The sequence below is a fragment of the Scomber scombrus genome, chromosome 9 (genome assembly GCF_963691925.1).
Source record: "Scomber scombrus chromosome 9, fScoSco1.1, whole genome shotgun sequence".
Lineage (NCBI taxonomy): Eukaryota > Metazoa > Chordata > Actinopteri > Scombriformes > Scombridae > Scomber > Scomber scombrus.
In genome coordinates, this window is record NC_084978.1 from 14,721,412 (window position 1) to 14,740,057 (window position 18,646).

At 38.7% G+C, this 18,646-nt stretch overlaps 1 protein-coding gene and 21 non-coding genes across 23 annotated transcripts in view; 21 read left to right on the forward strand and 1 right to left on the reverse strand.

Annotated features, from left to right (window-relative positions):
* Window positions 1-65: 65 nt before the first annotated feature.
* fermt3b (FERM domain containing kindlin 3b) overlaps window positions 66-18,646 on the reverse strand; it is a 32,110-nt gene continuing 13,529 nt past the window's right edge. The window contains exons 4-15 of one of the 2 annotated variants that reach the window (XM_062425545.1): window positions 9,268-9,384; window positions 8,660-8,828; window positions 7,257-7,359; window positions 7,019-7,126; window positions 6,311-6,442; window positions 5,855-5,901; window positions 4,021-4,145; window positions 2,912-3,018; window positions 2,538-2,759; window positions 2,139-2,263; window positions 1,676-1,817; window positions 66-1,262 (exon numbers count right to left, since the gene is read on the reverse strand). In XM_062425545.1, the coding sequence (XP_062281529.1) occupies window positions 1,083-1,262; window positions 1,676-1,817; window positions 2,139-2,263; window positions 2,538-2,759; window positions 2,912-3,018; window positions 4,021-4,145; window positions 5,855-5,901; window positions 6,311-6,442; window positions 7,019-7,126; window positions 7,257-7,359; window positions 8,660-8,828; window positions 9,268-9,384 (1,577 nt within the window). In that variant the 3' untranslated portion in view covers window positions 66-1,082. Of the gene's footprint in view, window positions 1,263-1,675; window positions 1,818-2,138; window positions 2,264-2,537; window positions 2,760-2,911; window positions 3,019-4,020; window positions 4,146-5,854; window positions 5,902-6,310; window positions 6,443-7,018; window positions 7,127-7,256; window positions 7,360-8,659; window positions 8,829-9,267; window positions 9,385-18,646 lie in introns of those variants that run through there. The other variant, XM_062425546.1, reaches the window with a different exon arrangement.
* Window positions 10,519-10,590, forward strand: trnaw-cca (transfer RNA tryptophan (anticodon CCA)). The gene has a single exon. It is a non-coding gene; the product is annotated as a tRNA-Trp (tRNA).
* trnaw-cca (transfer RNA tryptophan (anticodon CCA)) lies at window positions 10,856-10,927 on the forward strand. Its single transcript has one exon. It is a non-coding gene; the product is annotated as a tRNA-Trp (tRNA).
* On the forward strand, window positions 11,393-11,464 carry trnaw-cca (transfer RNA tryptophan (anticodon CCA)). Its single transcript has one exon. It is a non-coding gene; the product is annotated as a tRNA-Trp (tRNA).
* trnaw-cca (transfer RNA tryptophan (anticodon CCA)) lies at window positions 11,868-11,939 on the forward strand. The gene has a single exon. It is a non-coding gene; the product is annotated as a tRNA-Trp (tRNA).
* Window positions 12,202-12,273, forward strand: trnaw-cca (transfer RNA tryptophan (anticodon CCA)). The gene has a single exon. It is a non-coding gene; the product is annotated as a tRNA-Trp (tRNA).
* trnaw-cca (transfer RNA tryptophan (anticodon CCA)) lies at window positions 12,539-12,610 on the forward strand. The gene has a single exon. It is a non-coding gene; the product is annotated as a tRNA-Trp (tRNA).
* On the forward strand, window positions 12,876-12,947 carry trnaw-cca (transfer RNA tryptophan (anticodon CCA)). The gene has a single exon. It is a non-coding gene; the product is annotated as a tRNA-Trp (tRNA).
* On the forward strand, window positions 13,348-13,419 carry trnaw-cca (transfer RNA tryptophan (anticodon CCA)). The gene has a single exon. It is a non-coding gene; the product is annotated as a tRNA-Trp (tRNA).
* On the forward strand, window positions 13,666-13,737 carry trnaw-cca (transfer RNA tryptophan (anticodon CCA)). Its single transcript has one exon. It is a non-coding gene; the product is annotated as a tRNA-Trp (tRNA).
* trnaw-cca (transfer RNA tryptophan (anticodon CCA)) lies at window positions 14,321-14,392 on the forward strand. The gene has a single exon. It is a non-coding gene; the product is annotated as a tRNA-Trp (tRNA).
* On the forward strand, window positions 14,658-14,729 carry trnaw-cca (transfer RNA tryptophan (anticodon CCA)). The gene has a single exon. It is a non-coding gene; the product is annotated as a tRNA-Trp (tRNA).
* On the forward strand, window positions 15,038-15,109 carry trnaw-cca (transfer RNA tryptophan (anticodon CCA)). The gene has a single exon. It is a non-coding gene; the product is annotated as a tRNA-Trp (tRNA).
* On the forward strand, window positions 15,372-15,443 carry trnaw-cca (transfer RNA tryptophan (anticodon CCA)). Its single transcript has one exon. It is a non-coding gene; the product is annotated as a tRNA-Trp (tRNA).
* On the forward strand, window positions 15,709-15,780 carry trnaw-cca (transfer RNA tryptophan (anticodon CCA)). The gene has a single exon. It is a non-coding gene; the product is annotated as a tRNA-Trp (tRNA).
* trnaw-cca (transfer RNA tryptophan (anticodon CCA)) lies at window positions 16,046-16,117 on the forward strand. The gene has a single exon. It is a non-coding gene; the product is annotated as a tRNA-Trp (tRNA).
* On the forward strand, window positions 16,472-16,543 carry trnaw-cca (transfer RNA tryptophan (anticodon CCA)). Its single transcript has one exon. It is a non-coding gene; the product is annotated as a tRNA-Trp (tRNA).
* On the forward strand, window positions 16,790-16,861 carry trnaw-cca (transfer RNA tryptophan (anticodon CCA)). Its single transcript has one exon. It is a non-coding gene; the product is annotated as a tRNA-Trp (tRNA).
* trnaw-cca (transfer RNA tryptophan (anticodon CCA)) lies at window positions 17,262-17,333 on the forward strand. Its single transcript has one exon. It is a non-coding gene; the product is annotated as a tRNA-Trp (tRNA).
* Window positions 17,596-17,667, forward strand: trnaw-cca (transfer RNA tryptophan (anticodon CCA)). The gene has a single exon. It is a non-coding gene; the product is annotated as a tRNA-Trp (tRNA).
* On the forward strand, window positions 17,933-18,004 carry trnaw-cca (transfer RNA tryptophan (anticodon CCA)). The gene has a single exon. It is a non-coding gene; the product is annotated as a tRNA-Trp (tRNA).
* trnaw-cca (transfer RNA tryptophan (anticodon CCA)) lies at window positions 18,270-18,341 on the forward strand. The gene has a single exon. It is a non-coding gene; the product is annotated as a tRNA-Trp (tRNA).

Genomic DNA, 18,646 nt, shown 5'->3' on the forward strand with positions numbered 1-18,646 from the left:
CCAGCTGTGGGCTGGACTCAGTTTACAAAATATTTTCCAGCAGGTTTCTTGCTGTCCCACAGTGAGGACAAAAGAAGTCAAAAATATAAAAGAAGGCTGACGGAGAATAGAAATGTCACTTTTCATTAAAAGGAACAGAGACTTTGTTTTCTTTGTGATGCTCTGAGTGCTTAATGAACAATGACATCTATTTACTCCCAGGGTTATTTCACCGAGCAGTAAAATATATAACTTTTGACACAAACAGTCACTGTATAATGCAACAACCAGCCAGGCCTTTAAAAACTGTTACACCTAAAGACATATCGAATTGTATTTGTGGCACCGTGTCTTATGAGATATCGACATACACACAAACACATAAAGACACAGCATGTGAGGGTAGATAATTGGTTAGAAGCTTCAAAAGAAGAAACAGAAATTGGCAGCAGATGTAATGACAGTAGGGAGTGTGAACACAACTGAGAATGAAATGTGAATTGCTTTATTTATTTTTAATCAAGGTTTCAACAAGTTTGTTTTAACATTTCCATAGTGACATACATTATCCTACTCTACACACTGAACTTGGCCATAGAATATAATAATGTGGCTAAAATAATGACATGGCTGCTGTAACGTGCTTAAATGTTTTATAAGTGACAATAAGACTGCAGCTTTGCATCCTGAGCGACATTGATTATACTTGTTAATGAGGTGAAAAAGGCAAAGGGACTGCTGGCTGATCCAACGTCCAGACGCCCTGCAGTAGCCCATCATTAAGGAAAGGGGAAGACAGCAGGAGGACCGCTGGAGTCTCTAACTGTCTGAACATGTTTAGTCCTCCATGTACCGATGCTGCTTGCGCGTGTGTGTGTGTGTGTGTGTGTGTGTGTGTTTGTGTCTGTCTGTCTGTCTGTGTGTGTGTCTGTGTGCGTGCGTGCGTGCACGTGCATACATATACATATATATATCCTGTTTTGACTCTTTCAAGTCATTCTCTGACATTAATGTAAAATCCTACTCCACATGGTTTCCCACAGTGGAGGCACACAAGATGAGATCTGATGTGGGCTGTTTTGTGTTGGGCGTGTATTTTCTTTCTAGAGAGCATCGTGGCCACCGGTCAGCTTGTGGAAGAGCTCCTCATTGAGTGTTTCGCTCTTCTCACGGCTGCGTGTCGACATGAAAATGTATCCTCCGATGAACTCATGAACAATTTTGCAGTCAGCTGTCACACAGCTAAAGGCAATGTTGATGTTCCCTTCAAACTCAATGGCCATCTGTAGGGGTAGGAAAACACACACAAAAAGTTTAAAGGTTAATTTGGGGGGTTGAAAATATGTTGTAGCACTGATGCTGCAGGCAGTAACAAAATATAATAATGATATTAGGGGTTCCTTTAAAATCTTAGCTCTGCACTGTATACTTTACTTGTACTTTATAATATAATATATTTTGAACTTTATAAGCATATCTGCTCATTTTATGAGTTGTGTTAATGAGGTTGGTCTCCCATGTCAGTTGTGTTATTGCTAGTGTAGCTGGAGTTCACACTTTATCGCCTGTTCCGACCATGTCTCTGACTATTTACACAAATGAACACTGCTACCATACAAGCCTGTTCTTTCTGGAAACTAAAAAACCCTGCAAACTATTCCTGATATAAAGTTGATGATGACAATGTGAGTCTGACCTGTCGTATGTCCCAGTTGACGTTCCACTGCTTCATGTTGTTGTAGCGCCAGGTCTTCACCACATCACCCACCCCCAAGTCAATACGGATCAGACGATTGGGGGCGATGCCCAGAACTTCATCTTTCCTACTGCCCTTGAACCTGTTGTGTAGAAAATAACTTGCTTCAGTTTTCTCTCTTTTGAGACCTTGCCATGACAAAAGTAAAACTTTAACCTTTCAGAGCTTAAGGATTAAAACGTTTAAATATCATCCTGAATGTGAAAGGTAAACCATTTTCTGTAGTGGTATTTTCTTTATATACCACCTCTGCGTGTCATTCTGTCCTAAAAAGGCTTAGAACTGTAACAAAACTCTATATTTACATCAATTAAGAGCTGCATTACTACTACACTAATCCAGTTACACTATCCAGTGTTCTTACTTGTGCTGTGGCAAAATACTCTAGAAAGCTTTAAATGACCTGACTACGATGTATGAGAGGCCAAAGTCAGGCAGGGCCTGCCAGATCTGCAGGAAGCGCATCACTGCGTCTGTCAGGGAGAGCTGCGCTACGTTCTGGTACGCGTCCAGGATACGGGGGGTCAGCTGGAGGGGCAGGCACAAAGTAAAAGGTCAGAGGTAATCCCCAATCAACCAGATGACTACTTATATTCAGAAAAAAGGTTAAAAAGAGTTCATTTCAGGCACAGTTCTGAATGTCATATGGGATCAGTAAATTAGTAATAGGTGTTATTTAATGGTAGCAGCTTCCTGAAGTCAGTCGAAACTCATCTGATGAAAATAAGCAATATGACATTTTTTTTTGTTTTTAAAAAAAAATATGTGTCAGTGCATATCACTTCTCCTGCAGCTCCTGTACCTGTTTGGGTTTGTATTTCTTATGGTAGCGTGGCGATACCAGACTGTGGGTGTTGATGCTTTCATCTGCGGCAGGTGCATTGCCGTGGGAACCAGAGGTGGTCTTTTGCATAGCCAGGAAGGAGCGGATGCTCTGGATTTCGCTCTGGTAGCTGCTGTCTGCTAGGCTTTTGCCTTTGGAGGCCAGTCGACACGCCGCCATCCACTGAGCGTACTGCTGCTCCTGTAGAGACAAAGACACGGAGCAGAGAGAGAGAGAGAGAAAGGTAAGATCATCAGACAAAGATTGAGGTGTTGAAAGAGAGGCAGTAGATTGACAGGGGATGTCACAACACACAAAGAGGAAGAGAAATGAGTGTGTGTGTTTGGCCTCACATTCTCACAGCGCAGATAGACCTCGTTCATGCCCTCAGGTGCTGGTATCAGGAGCCTGATAAGGAACTTCTGTGCCCCCACGTTAATGTCTGGAGCCACTTCACATCCTGTGTGCAGGACAAATAACAAAGCAACATCTCACACTGAAACTTGAAAGGTCAAGAGTCCAGACTGAAATATCTCAACAACTATCAATTGACTGCCGTGAAATTTTCGGTCTGTCCACTGACTTTTCTTTTGGTGCCAGTATGAAGTTCACATTTTTGAATTTAAATTAAATGTCTCAACATCTAGTAGATTGTTTGCCATGAATTGACATTCATGGTCCCGTCAGCATTATTGTATCAAAATATGAATTTGTCCAATATTTTGGTTAAAAATACTTCACAGATGCCATTAGCCTTAGGAGCATGGCTGTCTGACTCTTGTCATAATATTCATGGTTTCACATGCGGATGAAGTATATAGCATGAACTAATGCCACATATAACAGCACTTATAGCCAAAGTTAGTTCACAGTGCCTGTCCCTGGATGGGCCTTTGATATGATCAGTGATGTGAATCAAACTTGAATTACCTGACTTAGCCAGGGTCACATAACAGATAATTTTCAGCATTTAAGTAGTCTTCTGTATTATTGTTAATATTCTTTTCTTTTTTTTTTTTTTCTTTTTTTTAAATGTATGCTTCATTTCCTCTTCAAATCCAGAATCCTGTTTTAACAAGAGCCTTGAAGTGGTTCATAGTACTGATCTGGGATTATTAGCGACCCCATTAACTTCTCACACACTGGAAAGGAAAACACACTTGAGTACAGATTTATCACTGACTTTTTACTATATATGGAGCTCTGTTTGTGTGTGCGCGCATGTGTGTGTGTGGGTGTTAAGGTTTCCTGATAAGCATTACAGTATATTGTAGTGTGTGTGTGTGTGTGTGTGTATCTCTAAGCAGTGATGTTACACAGAGGTGATTAAAAATGTGGATAACCATGACAGGCACTGAACGATCTTCATACAATAATACACACATAATTAGTGATTGCTGAGTTTATTGTTGTTGATGTAGCAGCTAAAATAAACTTAAAAGTACAGTAATATATTTGGTACCTTTGAGATTAATCTGTTGGATGGGCTCTCCAATGCTTTCCTCTTTGCTCTTGAAATAAGAGATGGACGTGTCCTGGAACTTGAACCAGTACTGCTTGTATCCTTTCAGAGTCAACCTCTTCGGCCTAAGACACACAGTCACAACATTCAGTTTCAACAACAGTTTGACCAGTTTTTCAAGATTTCAAATGTAAAAACGTCTGCTATAAGTTTTGGTTTTTCAAGAAATTGCTTGTGAGTAAATGGAGACAAACATACATTCTACTGTACAGTGTGCTTTTACCCTGCTCCCGTCCTCCCGTTATGTTTTACTGCTTTACCTGTGTGCAGTAAGTTTTATGTGCAATCCAATAACCTGTGAATGTCTGTTTACCAGTTCTTATTTAGCACCTTTTGGCTCCATTTACACCTGCCACTAACATTTAGATTTACACTGTTCACACCTGTCTCTATTATGCATCTCGAGCTGACCACTTGTGACCAAATTTCATTGCTCCCTGCTTCACTTCTGCCAGAAGGTCAAAGGGTTTTGTATGCAGTTATCACGTCAGACAAGCACCAGATTTGTTTTTAGTGCAGATTAAAGAGCTAAAGCTAATTAAAATGTTTCAAGAACTAATACACATCTATGGGCTATTCCAACTGTTCAGATTACTCCAACCACATACGTCTGTGCGCTTTTCTTTACATTTGTGCCACGTCCTGCATTGATGAAATTTTCCTGTTATATCCTTGCCGGAGACGCATCAGGACACATTAGCTTTTACACGTGGTTTGAGAAATCGGATCACAGTGTGCCGACATCAAGTTGTCGTTTTTGCGACTGCCTGATTCTCAACGCGTATCTGCACTTTAAAAAACCATCCTCAAACTGCTGTCAATCTATCTATCTGTTCTTACTTTAGCTGAGTGGCTAGCCGCTTATACTATTACGGCTGTGAGCAACCATATAATTCGTGAGTAGTCTTGAATGAATCAGGGCAATCTAAGCTTTCTAACAATGTATGGCATTAATATATATGTTTAAGGGTTGGTGTTTAAAACATTCAGAAGAACTTTCGCTACCGCACAACTTCCGACCTGTCCCGTTGGCAGAACAGCGTGTTTTAAACGGTTAAACCTGAAGAGTATGGTCCTTTTATATACAGTCTATGGTATGGTCTAGAGTCTAGACCTACTCTATATGTTAAGTGCCTTGAGATGACTTTGTTGTGATTTGGCGCTATATAAATAAAGATTGATTGATTGATTGATTGAACGTGCAAACTAACCTCTAACTCACCTCAACTTTGTACACTTTCTTTTTCATTGATGCTTGGACAGTGCCCTTAATTAAACCATCAGGAAGAACAGTTACACCATGTACTCTATTGGAATTATACGAATTCAGTCCCTTTTTCACTCTCACAGACATGTCACTACAATAACAGGTGATCGTAAAAAGGTTCACGGGTTCCGCCATTGTTGTTGATTACTAATCGATGCCTTTGGACCCGGAAATAGAATTTTCGTCATGCGTGACGTCAGACTTAACAGCCGGATTGTATTCTATTCCATCCCATTCCATTCTATTCTATTCTATTCTATTCTATTCTATTCTATTCCATTCCATTCCATTCCATTCCATTCCATTCCATTCCATTCCATTCCATTTCATTTCATTTCATTTCATTTCATTTCATTTCATTTCATTTCATTTCATTTCATTCTATTCTATTCTATTCTATTCTAGTCTATGAAGTAGCATGCCAGTACTTGAGTTGTTGTATTTAGGTTTAAAATAAAGTAATTCATGTGTACTCGAGTATGTAAGTAGTTGGAAAATTAACCTCACCTGAATAGTTTCAGATAGTCGTTGAGTTCTGGTGCAGTCATGTTTTCCTGGATGAAAAACAAAACTTTTCATTAATTTCGGTATATGGTATTTCTGTCATGATCCCATGAAGAGCAATAGAACATTTTTGCTTAAATTATTTTCTGTTCTTTCTATAGAAAATCCTTGTTTGCTTGTGTGTTAGTCCTACTAGGAGTATAATCTATAGTAAAAATCTATATAAGTAAGAAAGTAAATGTGTTATGTTTACTTCGATTAATAATAATTGTGGAGCTTCCAATAGCAAATAAATGGCATCTTAAAGAATGCAAAGGATGAAGTGGAGGTTTCAACATAAAGGCATAAATAGTAGAATCAGTATCTACTACATCCATCAGCATTAGAATGAGACAACTTCATCGTAATCTGGACATAAGTGACCCTCAATGTCAGAAAAATGCATTCAGTGTGTCTGACCAGTAACTCTGACGCAGAGCTCTCTCCCTCCATCTTGACCTCCAGGGACTGCAGCGCTGAGTCCAGGTCATCCATGGCTGCATTGTTGGTCAGAGTCTGGGGCTCTGACTGAGACACCTTACTGACGTGGTACTACACGAGTTTGTGTGTGAGAGAGCAGAGACACCAAATTATTTTAATAAAGGAGAAAAGAGCTTAAATTGTGTTACTGCCTGTATCATCTGGATACTGAGATCATATCAGTTTTTTTATAAGAAACTTAGACTGGCTTCAAGTCTATTTGTATCACTGAGTGGGAGACAGATTTTATGTGGCCTGCCATATGTATGTATATATTTTTTTGTTTTATCAGTAACATAATTACAAATAGCAATAAAGCAAAAAAATACAAAACCTTGGACCACAGTTGTTTCATTATTCTGCTCTAAATCATATTTCATGGATTTGTTGTCAAAGATAATTTGACTCAAAATCTTTTGACTAGATTTGAAGACTGAAACCCTTTTTGTCTGGATTAGAGTTGTATTTATAAAAACCCATAAAATAACTTGTCAAACTACACATCTTCATATCAATGATCATATTTTTATATAAATAGGGGTACATTTTAATAAGAGTTTCATGGGAAATGGACTAGTCCTATAGTGTTTTTTCAACATTTTGTTTTGTTGATGTACATGTTTCTCTTTCAGCATCAGTCTGATCTACCTGCAGAGCTCCAAACAGCATCATCTCCTCCTCGGTGCAGTCGATGTCTTCCAGCAGGATGGCCCAGCGAGCCTGCTCATACAACTGCGTCAGACGAACCACATCGTACTGAAAAAAAAAAAAAAATCACACATTCTGAACACAGACTATATGATGGAGAGGAAAGTCAAGTGGGGGATGTAATGTCAAACACATACAACATACTTTATATAATAACAACATGGATACACACACAGACCTTGGGTTCTATATCATAGAAGGCAAAGTATTTGAAGCGAAGCCAGATTCGGTCATTTTCCTGGAAGCCCTGCTGCATGAGACAACGGGATGAGTCCAACCACCTGAGAGACAGAGAGAGAATATGTGAGCTCTTATGTAAATTATAATGTTTTCCATTTTACTTATTTCTGTTAATACTTGCATTTAAGGTTATTACATATTCATGTGGATAGAATTTAAACTTAATCTCGAGAAAGGCAGAGAAACGGAGATAAAAAAAAGAGAAAATCTAAAATACTGTTTTTTTTCTGAAAACAGTTTGAGTGTGCTTTAGCTGAATTCATGGCACTTCAATGTATGGGGGGTCACCATGTGCTGCCAGAACAGCTTCATTGCTCCTTGTTATTGATTATCTGAACTCTACTGGAGGGACGAGCACTTTTCATCAAAAGATATTCCCTCATTTAGGGTTTTGATGATGATGATGAAAAGCAGAACTACAAAAAACACGTATATGTGAATATGTTTAATTAGCTTGACAACATATACTTGAGAGAGCAGAATATACTGAGGCAGAAGAAACTTGTGTTAAATCAAACAACCTCATTTATCAGGCCTGTGGTTAGGTAAAGGGTGACAACAGGAGCATCTTTTAACCAATAAGGAAGTTTGCTGTAATTAGGTTCAAACCAGGGTCCCTCTTTTTGTGAGGCAACAGCGATAATCACTGAACCACCATGCCTCCCAGGTAATTGGTCTGTACAAGCGCTCATATTCCTGAGGAGAAGTCTAATTAGTCAAACGACATGCAGCTGTTTGAGCTGAATAATGACAGCCCTCATTCAGACAATAAATGCTTGAAAAGTAGAACTTGTAGCTTTGATTTTTTACTTTGTGAATGACAGCCAGAAAGCGCAAACATGTACATGAACATATACAGTATATTATATAAGTACACACATGTTTAAATCAAGGGAGCCTGTTCGTTAAAAATGGAAAGTGAAGAGAGGCTTTCAGAGGCCGTGACAACAATTTCAAGCATAACATGTATTTGAAAAGAAAAAAAACAGTAAGGCAGTAGAGTGCAGTTTTCACATTTCTGTTCTTGTCATAAAAATCATCAACTAGCCTAGTCTAGCTTTTTCCATAGAATTATGCTTCACTCATGTCATATGGGATTGATGGTTAAGTGACAGATTCTCATGTTTGCAGCTTGCGGGTGTCCACATCATCAAACGGTCAAGATGATCATACATTTACAGAATTGGTCCAGTGAGGGGTCAAAATACTGTGCATTGACAACATAATATTATACCCCTTAAATGTGTTTAATCACCATGAAAGCCAGGCTCATACCAGAAAAAGCATGATACGTCCCCTTTAAAAGAGGGGTTAACTATACAGGTATGTACGTAGACATACCTGCCGTTGATGTGGGCTTTGTCCACAACGCTGGCTGGGCGGTACAGCTTGGCTATGGCCTCAGGGGTGGGGGGAGGCTGGGTGACTGACAGCATCTTGTAGATGGCCTCCATCTCGGATGAGTCAGCAAAATGAGCCGGCATGCCGTTATACAAACTGGGCCGGGATGCTGCAAAACAAGTGTACACTAACAGTTAACTGCAGTTTTCCCAAAAGGGTAAAAAAATGTCACCTCTCAATACAGAAAATACACATTATAATATCTGGTTCAATTTCTGTCCATAAAGCAATTTGAGGAGCTCATGCCAAACACAGGTACTGAAATTGTTTCTTTAATTGTTTCTCAGAGGCAAAATTTAGAAAAGCATTATTGTTACATCACACCGTACACCTGATTGGCTGTGACTATGCTAAAAAACATACTGGGGTAATGGCAGGGCTGCACTGATTCACGGTCAGTTGAATCAGTGTCAAACATGTTAAATTGTGGCAGTAGATGAAAGCTGCTATTCTATCATTTTTAAGGGATTGTAAACCTTGTGTACGTATCTACTACATGGAGCATTAAAGCCATAGAGTGTTTTGTGAATGAAGTGCGATGACGGTACCCGAGGAGAGGGGCACCTCGGTCAGGTCGTAAATCTCCTCAGCCGCGTCTTTATCTTTCTTCTTCTTCTTCTCCTCTATGGGTCGAAGGAGTGAAAGCTCCTCAGGGCGACGGATGCCTGTGGATTTAACAGAGAGCAGTTTGTGAAAATCATTAGTTTTATTACTGAATTACTGAACTGTTGTGCTGAGACACAGATGATATCTACAAATGCTGATCAGTGAACTAACTGCTGCTGTCAGACATTGTGACGTTATAATAGTGTGTCTCGCTCCTCACTAGACAGTTGTGGTTCTTTTCTTCTTCAGCATAATCATAACATTTAAAAAGTGATTTAAGCAGCACTCTCTCAGTCTTCACTTCCACCTCCATTTTTCCAAGTTGTTATTTTGCATTGATGACAAACACAAAATGATTTTGTGCTTCCCCTTATTTATTAAATTTTCAAATAGACTCTGTGGCGCAATGGTAGTGCGTCTGACTCCAGATCAGAAGGTTGTGTGTTCAAATAATGTCAGGGTCAAATTTAAGCTTTAAAGCATATACTAAATGTGTTGTTACACTTACAACCAACAGCTATCTCTGTGGCCCTGTTTACACCTGGCATTAACATGCATCTCAGGTGTTCTGTTCACAATGGGACAGCCGAGACGCTCTTCACACCTGTATCTATTATGCAAGTGCCACATTTGGTTTTCATGTGGGCTAAAGAGCTAATACCTAAAACATAATGTTTCAAGAACTGATATACACATATGGGCTATTTCAACTGTTCAGATTAGGCCAGCCACGTACATCTGTGCACCTCTCCATTCTCTCAAATGTCATTGCGCTTTTGCAAACATACTATAACCGCCACGTCCTGTATTGGTGACATATTTTCCAGTTATGTTCTTGCCGGGGACGCATCAGGATGCAACAGTGTTTATGCTACAAAAGATATGTGGGCAAATGTCTCCCAAACAACCTGTGAGTGATCGGATCACAGTGCATCTTGGTGGTTGTTTACACTTGTATTTAGCGCTGTCCACTTGTGATTGGACCACCAGAGACACATGTTAATGCCAGGCGTAAACAGGGTGTTCTTAAACACTACACAATCTACCTTCAAACTCTTCAACCCAGACATCCTATGCAAAAAACAACTACTTATTACAGAAATGTTTTAATCCTGGCCTCTGTCAGCTCTGTTTATCCTGGCCTCTGTTTTTCGACCTGTCAGCTAATTACATGATTGTTACAGTCTACATCAGACTCTGTGGCGCAACGGTAGCGCGTCTGACTCCAGATCAGAAGGTTGCGTGTTCAAATCACGTCAGGGTCAAAATTTGGCATTTCTGACTCTACTAAATGTGGTGTTACAACAACTTTGTATATATGCTGTTGTACAGTTATTCTGGTAACAAGCTGCTGCCTCACTGATACATTCATTGCCCAGTGTTCTTAAAAACTGTAACAATCTACCTTCAAACTCTTCAACCCAGACATCCTATGCAAAAAACAACAACTATTCAATACAAAAATGTTTTTATCCTGGCCTCTGTTTTTCGACTTGTCAGCTAATTACATGATTATTGTAATCCACATCAGACTCTGTGGCGCAACGGTAGCGCGTCTGACTCCAGATCAGAAGGTTGCGTGTTCAAATCACGTCAGGGTCAAAATTTGGCATTTCTGACTCTACTAAATGTGGTGTTACAACAACTTTGTATATATGCTGTTGTATAGTTATTCTGGTAACAAGCTGCTGCCTCACTGATACATTCATTGCCCAGTGTTCTTAAAAACTGTAACAATCTACCTTCAAACTCTTCAACCCAGACATCCTATGCAAAAAACAACTATTTATTACAGAAATGTTTTTATTCTAGCCTCTGGTTTTTGACCTATCAGCTAATTACATGATTATTACAGTCTACATCAGACTCTGTGGCGCAACGGTAGCGCGTCTGACTCCAGACAGTTGAGGTCCTTTTCTTTTTCAGCATAATCATAACATTTAAAAAGTGATTTAAGCAGCACTCTCTCAGTCTCAAAAAAACAACTATTTATTACAGAATTTTTTTTATCCTAGCCTCTGTTTTTCGACCTGTCAGCTAATTACATGATTATTACAGTGTACATCAGACTCTGTGGCCCAACGGTAGCGCGTCTGACTCCAGATCAGAAGGTTGCGTGTTCAAATCACGTCAGGGTCAAAATTTGGCATTTCTGACTCTACTAAATGTGGTGTTACAACAACTTTGTATATATGCTGTTGTACAGTTATTCTGGTAACAAGCTGCTGCCTCACTGATACATTCATTGCCCAGTGTTCTTAAAAACTGTAACAATCTACCTTCAAACTCTTCAACCCAGACATCCTATGCAAAAAACAACAACTATTCAATACAAAAATGTTTTCATCCTGGCCTCTGTTTATTACAGAAATTTATTACAGAAATGTTTTAATCCTGGCCTCTGTTTATTACAGAAATTTATTACAGAAATGTTTTAATCCTGGCCTCTGTTTATTACAGACATTTATTACAGAAATGTTTTTATCCTAGCCTCTGTTTTTCGACCTGTCAGCTAATTACATGATTATTACAATCTACATCAGACTCTGTGGCGCAACGGTAGCGCGTCTGACTCCAGATCAGAAGGTTGCGTGTTCAAATCACGTCAGGGTCAAAATTTGGCACTTCTGACTATACTAAATGTGTTGTTACAACAACTTTGTATATATGCTCTTGTACAGTTATTCTGGTAACAAGCTGCTGCCTCACTGATACATTCATTGCCCAGTGTTCTTAAAAACTGTAACAATCTACCTTCAAACTCTTCAACCCAGACATCCTATGAAAAAAACTACTATTTATTACAGAAATGTTTTAATCCTGGCCTCTGTTTTTCGACTTGTCAGCTAATTACATGATTATTACAATCTACATCAGACTCTGTGGCGCAACGGTAGCGCGTCTGACTCCAGATCAGAAGGTTGCGTGTTCAAATCACGTCAGGGTCAAAATTTGGAATTTCATACTCTACTAAATGTGGTGTTACAACAACTTTGTGTATATGCTGTTGTACAGTTATTCTGGTAACAAGCTGCTGCCTCACTGATACATTCATTGCCCAGTGTTCTTAAAAACTGTAACAATCTACCTTCAAACTCTTCAACCCAGACATCCTATGCAAAAAACAACAACTATTCAATACAAAAATGTTTTCATCCTGGCCTCTGTTTTTCGACTTGTCAGCTAATTACATGATTACTGTAATCCACATCAGACTCTGTGGCGCAACGGTAGCGCGTCTGATTCCAGATCAGAAGGTTGTGTGTTCAAATCACGTCAGGTTCAAAATTAGGCATTTCTGACTATACTAAATGTGGTGTTACAACAACTTTGTATATATGCTGTTGTACAGTTATTCTGGTAACAAGCTGCTGCCTCACTGATACATTCATTGCCCAGTGTTCTTAAAAACTGTAACAATCTACCTTCAAACTCTTCAACCCAGACATCCTATGCAAAAAACAACAACTATTCAATACAAAAATGTTTTTATCCTGGCCTCTGTTTTTCGACTTGTCAGCTAATTACATGATTATTGTAATCCACATCAGACTCTGTGGCGCAACGGTAGTGCGTCTGACTCCAGATCAGAAGGTTGCGTGTTCAAAACATGTCAGGGTCAAAATGTGGAATTTCATACTCTACTAAATGTGTTGTTACAACAACTTTTTGTATATGTTCTTGTACAATTATTCTGGTAACAAGCTGCTGCCTCACTGATACATTCATTGCCCAGTGTTCTTAAAAATTGTAACAATCTACCTTCAAACTCTTCAACCCAGACATCCTATGCAAAAAACAAATACTTATTACAGAAATGTTTTAATCCTGGCCTCTGTTTATTACAGAAATTTATTACAGAAATGTTTTAATCCTGGCCTCTGTTTATTACAGACATTTATTACAGAAATGTTTTTATCCTAGCCTCTGTTTATTACAGACATTTATTACAGAAATGTTTTTATCCTAGCCTCTGTTTTTCGACCTGTCAGCTAATTACATGATTATTACAGTCTACATCAGACTCTGTGGCGCAACGGTAGCGCGTCTGACTCCAGATCAGAAGGTTGCGTGTTCAAATCACGTAAGGGTCAAAATTTGGCACTTCTGACTATACTAAATGTGTTGTTACAACAACTTTGTATATATTCTGGTAACAAGCTGCTGCCTCACTGATACATTCATTGCCCAGTGTTCTTAAAAACTGTAACAATCTACCTTCAAACTCTTCAACCCAGACATCCTATGAAAAAAACTACTATTTATTACAGAAATGTTTTAATCCTGGCCTCTGTTTTTCGACTTGTCAGCTAATTACATGATTATTACAGTCTACATCAGACTCTGTGGCGCAACGGTAGCGCGTCTGACTCCAGATCAGAAGGTTGCGTGTTCAAATCACGTCAGGGTCAAAATTTGGAATTTCATACTCTACTAAATGTGGTGTTACAACAACTTTGTGTATATGCTGTTGTACAGTTATTCTGGTAACAAGCTGCTGCCTCACTGATACATTCATTGCCCAGTGTTCTTAAAAACTGTAACAATCTACCTTCAAACTCTTCAACCCAGACATCCTATGCAAAAAACAACAACTATTCAATACAAAAATGTTTTCATCCTGGCCTCTGTTTTTCGACTTGTCAGCTAATTACATGATTACTGTAATCCACATCAGACTCTGTGGCGCAACGGTAGTGCGTCTGATTCCAGATCAGAAGGTTGTGTGTTCAAATCACGTCAGGTTCAAAATTAGGCATTTCTGACTATACTAAATGTGTTGTTACAACAACTTTGTATATATTCTGGTAACAAGCTGCTGCCTCACTGATACATTCATTGCCCAGTGTTCTTAAAAACTGTAACAATCTACCTTCAAACTCTTCAACCCAGACATCCTATGAAAAAAACTACTATTTATTACAGAAATGTTTTAATCCTGGCCTCTGTTTTTCGACTTGTCAGCTAATTACATGATTATTACAGTCTACATCAGACTCTGTGGCGCAACGGTAGCGCGTCTGACTCCAGATCAGAAGGTTGCGTGTTCAAATCACGTCAGGGTCAAAATTTGGAATTTCATACTCTACTAAATGTGGTGTTACAACAACTTTGTGTATATGCTGTTGTACAGTTATTCTGATAACAAGCTGCTGCCTCACTGATACATTCATTGCCCAGTGTTCTTAAAAACTATAACAATCTACCTTCAAACTCTTCAACCCAGACATCCTATGCAAAAAACAACAACTATTCAATACAAAAATGTTTTCATCCTGGCCTCTGTTTTTCGACTTGTCAGCTAATTACATGATTACTGTAATCCACATCAGACTCTGTGGCGCAACGGTAGCGCGTCTGACTCCAGATCAGAAGGTTGCGTGTTCAAATCATGTCAGGGTCAAAATGTGGAATTTCATACTCTACTAAATGTGTTGTTACAACAACTTTGTGTATATGTTCTTGTACAATTATTCTGGTAACAAGCTGCTGCCTCACTGATACATTCATTGCCCAGTGTTCTTAAAAATTGTAACAATCTACCTTCAAACTCTTCAACCCAGACATCCTATGCAAAAAACAAATACTTATTACAGAAATGTTTTAATCCTGGCCTCTGTTTATTACAGACATTTATTACAGAAATGTTTTTATCCTAGCCTCTGTTTTTCGACCTGTCAGCTAATTACATGATTATTACAATCTACATCAGACTCTGTGGCGCAACGGTAGCGCGTCTGACTCCAGATCAGAAGGTTGCGTGTTCAAATCACGTCAGGGTCAAAATTTGGCACTTCTGACTATACTAAATGTGTTGTTACAACAACTTTGTATATATGCTCTTGTACAGTTATTCTGGTAACAAGCTGCTGCCTCACTGATACATTCATTGCCCAGTGTTCTTAAAAACTGTAACAATCTACCTTCAAACTCTTCAACCCAGACATCCTATGAAAAAAACTACTATTTATTACAGAAATGTTTTAATCCTGGCCTCTGTTTTTCGACTTGTCAGCTAATTACATGATTATTACAGTCTACATCAGACTCTGTGGCGCAACGGTAGCGCGTCTGACTCCAGATCAGAAGGTTGCGTGTTCAAATCACGTCAGGGTCAAAATTTGGAATTTCATACTCTACTAAATGTGGTGTTACAACAACTTTGTGTATATGCTGTTGTACAGTTATTCTGGTAACAAGCTGCTGCCTCACTGATACATTCATTGCCCAGTGTTCTTAAAAACTGTAACAATCTACCTTCAAACTCTTCAACCCAGACATCCTATGCAAAAAACAACAACTATTCAATACAAAAATGTTTTCATCCTGGCCTCTGTTTTTCGACTTGTCAGCTAATTACATGATTACTGTAATCCACATCAGACTCTGTGGCGCAACGGTAGCGCGTCTGATTCCAGATCAGAAGGTTGTGTGTTCAAATCACGTCAGGTTCAAAATTAGGCATTTCTGACTATACTAAATGTGGTGTTACAACAACTTTGTATATATGCTGTTGTACAGTTATTCTGGTAACAAGCTGCTGCCTCACTGATACATTCATTGCCCAGTGTTCTTAAAAACTGTAACAATCTACCTTCAAACTCTTCAACCCAGACATCCTATGCAAAAAACAACAACTATTCAATACAAAAATGTTTTTATCCTGGCCTCTGTTTTTCGACTTGTCAGATAATTACATGATTATTGTAATCCACATCAGACTCTGTGGCGCAACGGTAGTGCGTCTGACTCCAGATCAGAAGGTTGCGTGTTCAAAACATGTCAGGGTCAAAATGTGGAATTTCATAGTCTACTAAATGTGTTGTTACAACAACTTTGTGTATATGTTCTTGTACAATTATTCTGGTAACAAGCTGCTGCCTCACTGATACATTCATTGCCCAGTGTTCTTAAAAATTGTAACAATCTACCTTCAAACTCTTCAACCCAGACATCCTATGCAAAAAACAAATACTTATTACAGAAATGTTTTAATCCTGGCCTCTGTTTATTACAGAAATTTATTACAGAAATGTTTTAATCCTGGCCTCTGTTTATTACAGACATTTATTACAGAAATGTTTTTATCCTAGCCTCTGTTTTTCGACCTGTCAGCTAATTACATGATTATTACAGTCTACATCAGACTCTGTGGCGCAACGGTAGCGCGTCTGACTCCAGATCAGAAGGTTGCGTGTTCAAATCACGTCAGGGTCAAAATTTGGCACTTCTGACTATACTAAATGTGTTGTTACAACAACTTTGTATATATTCTGGTAACAAGCTGCTGCCTCACTGATACATTCATTGCCCAGTGTTCTTAAAAACTGTAACAATCTACCTTCAAACTCTTCAACCCAGACATCCTATGAAAAAAACAACTATTTATTACAGAAATGTTTTAATCCTGGCCTCTGTTTTTCGACTTGTCAGCTAATTACATGATTATTACAGTCTACATCAGACTCTGTGGCGCAACGGTAGCGCGTCTGACTCCAGATCAGAAGGTTGCGTGTTCAAATCACGTCAGGGTCAAAATTTGGAATTTCATACTCTACTAAATGTGGTGTTACAACAACTTTGTGTATATGCTGTTGTACAGTTATTCTGATAACAAGCTGCTGCCTCACTGATACATTCATTGCCCAGTGTTCTTAAAAACTGTAACAATCTACCTTCAAACTCTTCAACCCAGACATCCTATGCAATAAACAACTACTTATTACAGAAATGTTTTAATCCTGGCCTCTGTTTATTACAGAAATTTATTACAGAAATGTTTTAATCCTGGCCTCTGTTTATTACAGAAATTTATTACAGAAATGTTTTAATCCTGGCCTCTGTTTATTACAGACATTTATTACAGAAATGTTTTTATCCTAGCCTCTGTTTTTCGACCTGTCAGCTAATTACATGATTATTACAATCTACATCAGACTCTGTGGCGCAACGGTAGCGCGTCTGACTCCAGATCAGAAGGTTGCGTGTTCAAATCACGTCAGGGTCAAAATTTGGCACTTCTGACTATACTAAATGTGTTGTTACAACAACTTTGTATATATGCTCTTGTACAGTTATTCTGGTAACAAGCTGCTGCCTCACTGATACATTCATTGCCCAGTGTTCTTAAAAACTGTAACAATCTACCTTCAAACTCTTCAACCCAGACATCCTATGAAAAAAACTACTATTTATTACAGAAATGTTTTAATCCTGGCCTCTGTTTTTCGACTTGTCAGCTAATTACATGATTATTACAATCTACATCAGACTCTGTGGCGCAACGGTAGCGCGTCTGACTCCAGATCAGAAGGTTGCGTGTTCAAATCACGTCAGGGTCAAAATTTGGAATTTCATACTCTACTAAATGTGGTGTTACAACAACTTTGTGTATATGCTGTTGTACAGTTATTCTGGTAACAAGCTGCTGCCTCACTGATACATTCATTGCCCAGTGTTCTTAAAAACTGTAACAATCTACCTTCAAACTCTTCAACCCAGACATCCTATGCAAAAAACAACAACTATTCAATACAAAAATGTTTTCATCCTGGCCTCTGTTTTTCGACTTGTCAGCTAATTACATGATTACTGTAATCCACATCAGACTCTGTGGCGCAACGGTAGCGCGTCTGATTCCAGATCAGAAGGTTGTGTGTTCAAATCACGTCAGGTTCAAAATTAGGCATTTCTGACTATACTAAATGTGGTGTTACAACAACTTTGTATATATGCTGTTGTACAGTTATTCTGGTAACAAGCTGCTGCCTCACTGATACATTCATTGCCCAGTGTTCTTAAAAACTGTAACAATCTACCTTCAAACTCTTCAACCCAGACATCCTATGCAAAAAACAACAACTATTCAATACAAAAATGTTTTTATCCTGGCCTCTGTTTTTCGACTTGTCAGCTAATTACATGATTATTGTAATCCACATCAGACTCTGTGGCGCAACGGTAGTGCGTCTGACTCCAGATCAGAAGGTTGCGTGTTCAAAACATGTCAGGGTCAAAATGTGGAATTTCATACTCTACTAAATGTGTTGTTACAACAACTTTTTGTATATGTTCTTGTACAATTATTCTGGTAACAAGCTGCTGCCTCACTGATACATTCATTGCCCAGTGTTCTTAAAAATTGTAACAATCTACCTTCAAACTCTTCAACCCAGACATCCTATGCAAAAAACAAATACTTATTACAGAAATGTTTTAATCCTGGCCTCTGTTTATTACAGAAATTTATTACAGAAATGTTTTAATCCTGGCCTCTGTTTATTACAGACATTTATTACAGAAATGTTTTTATCCTAGCCT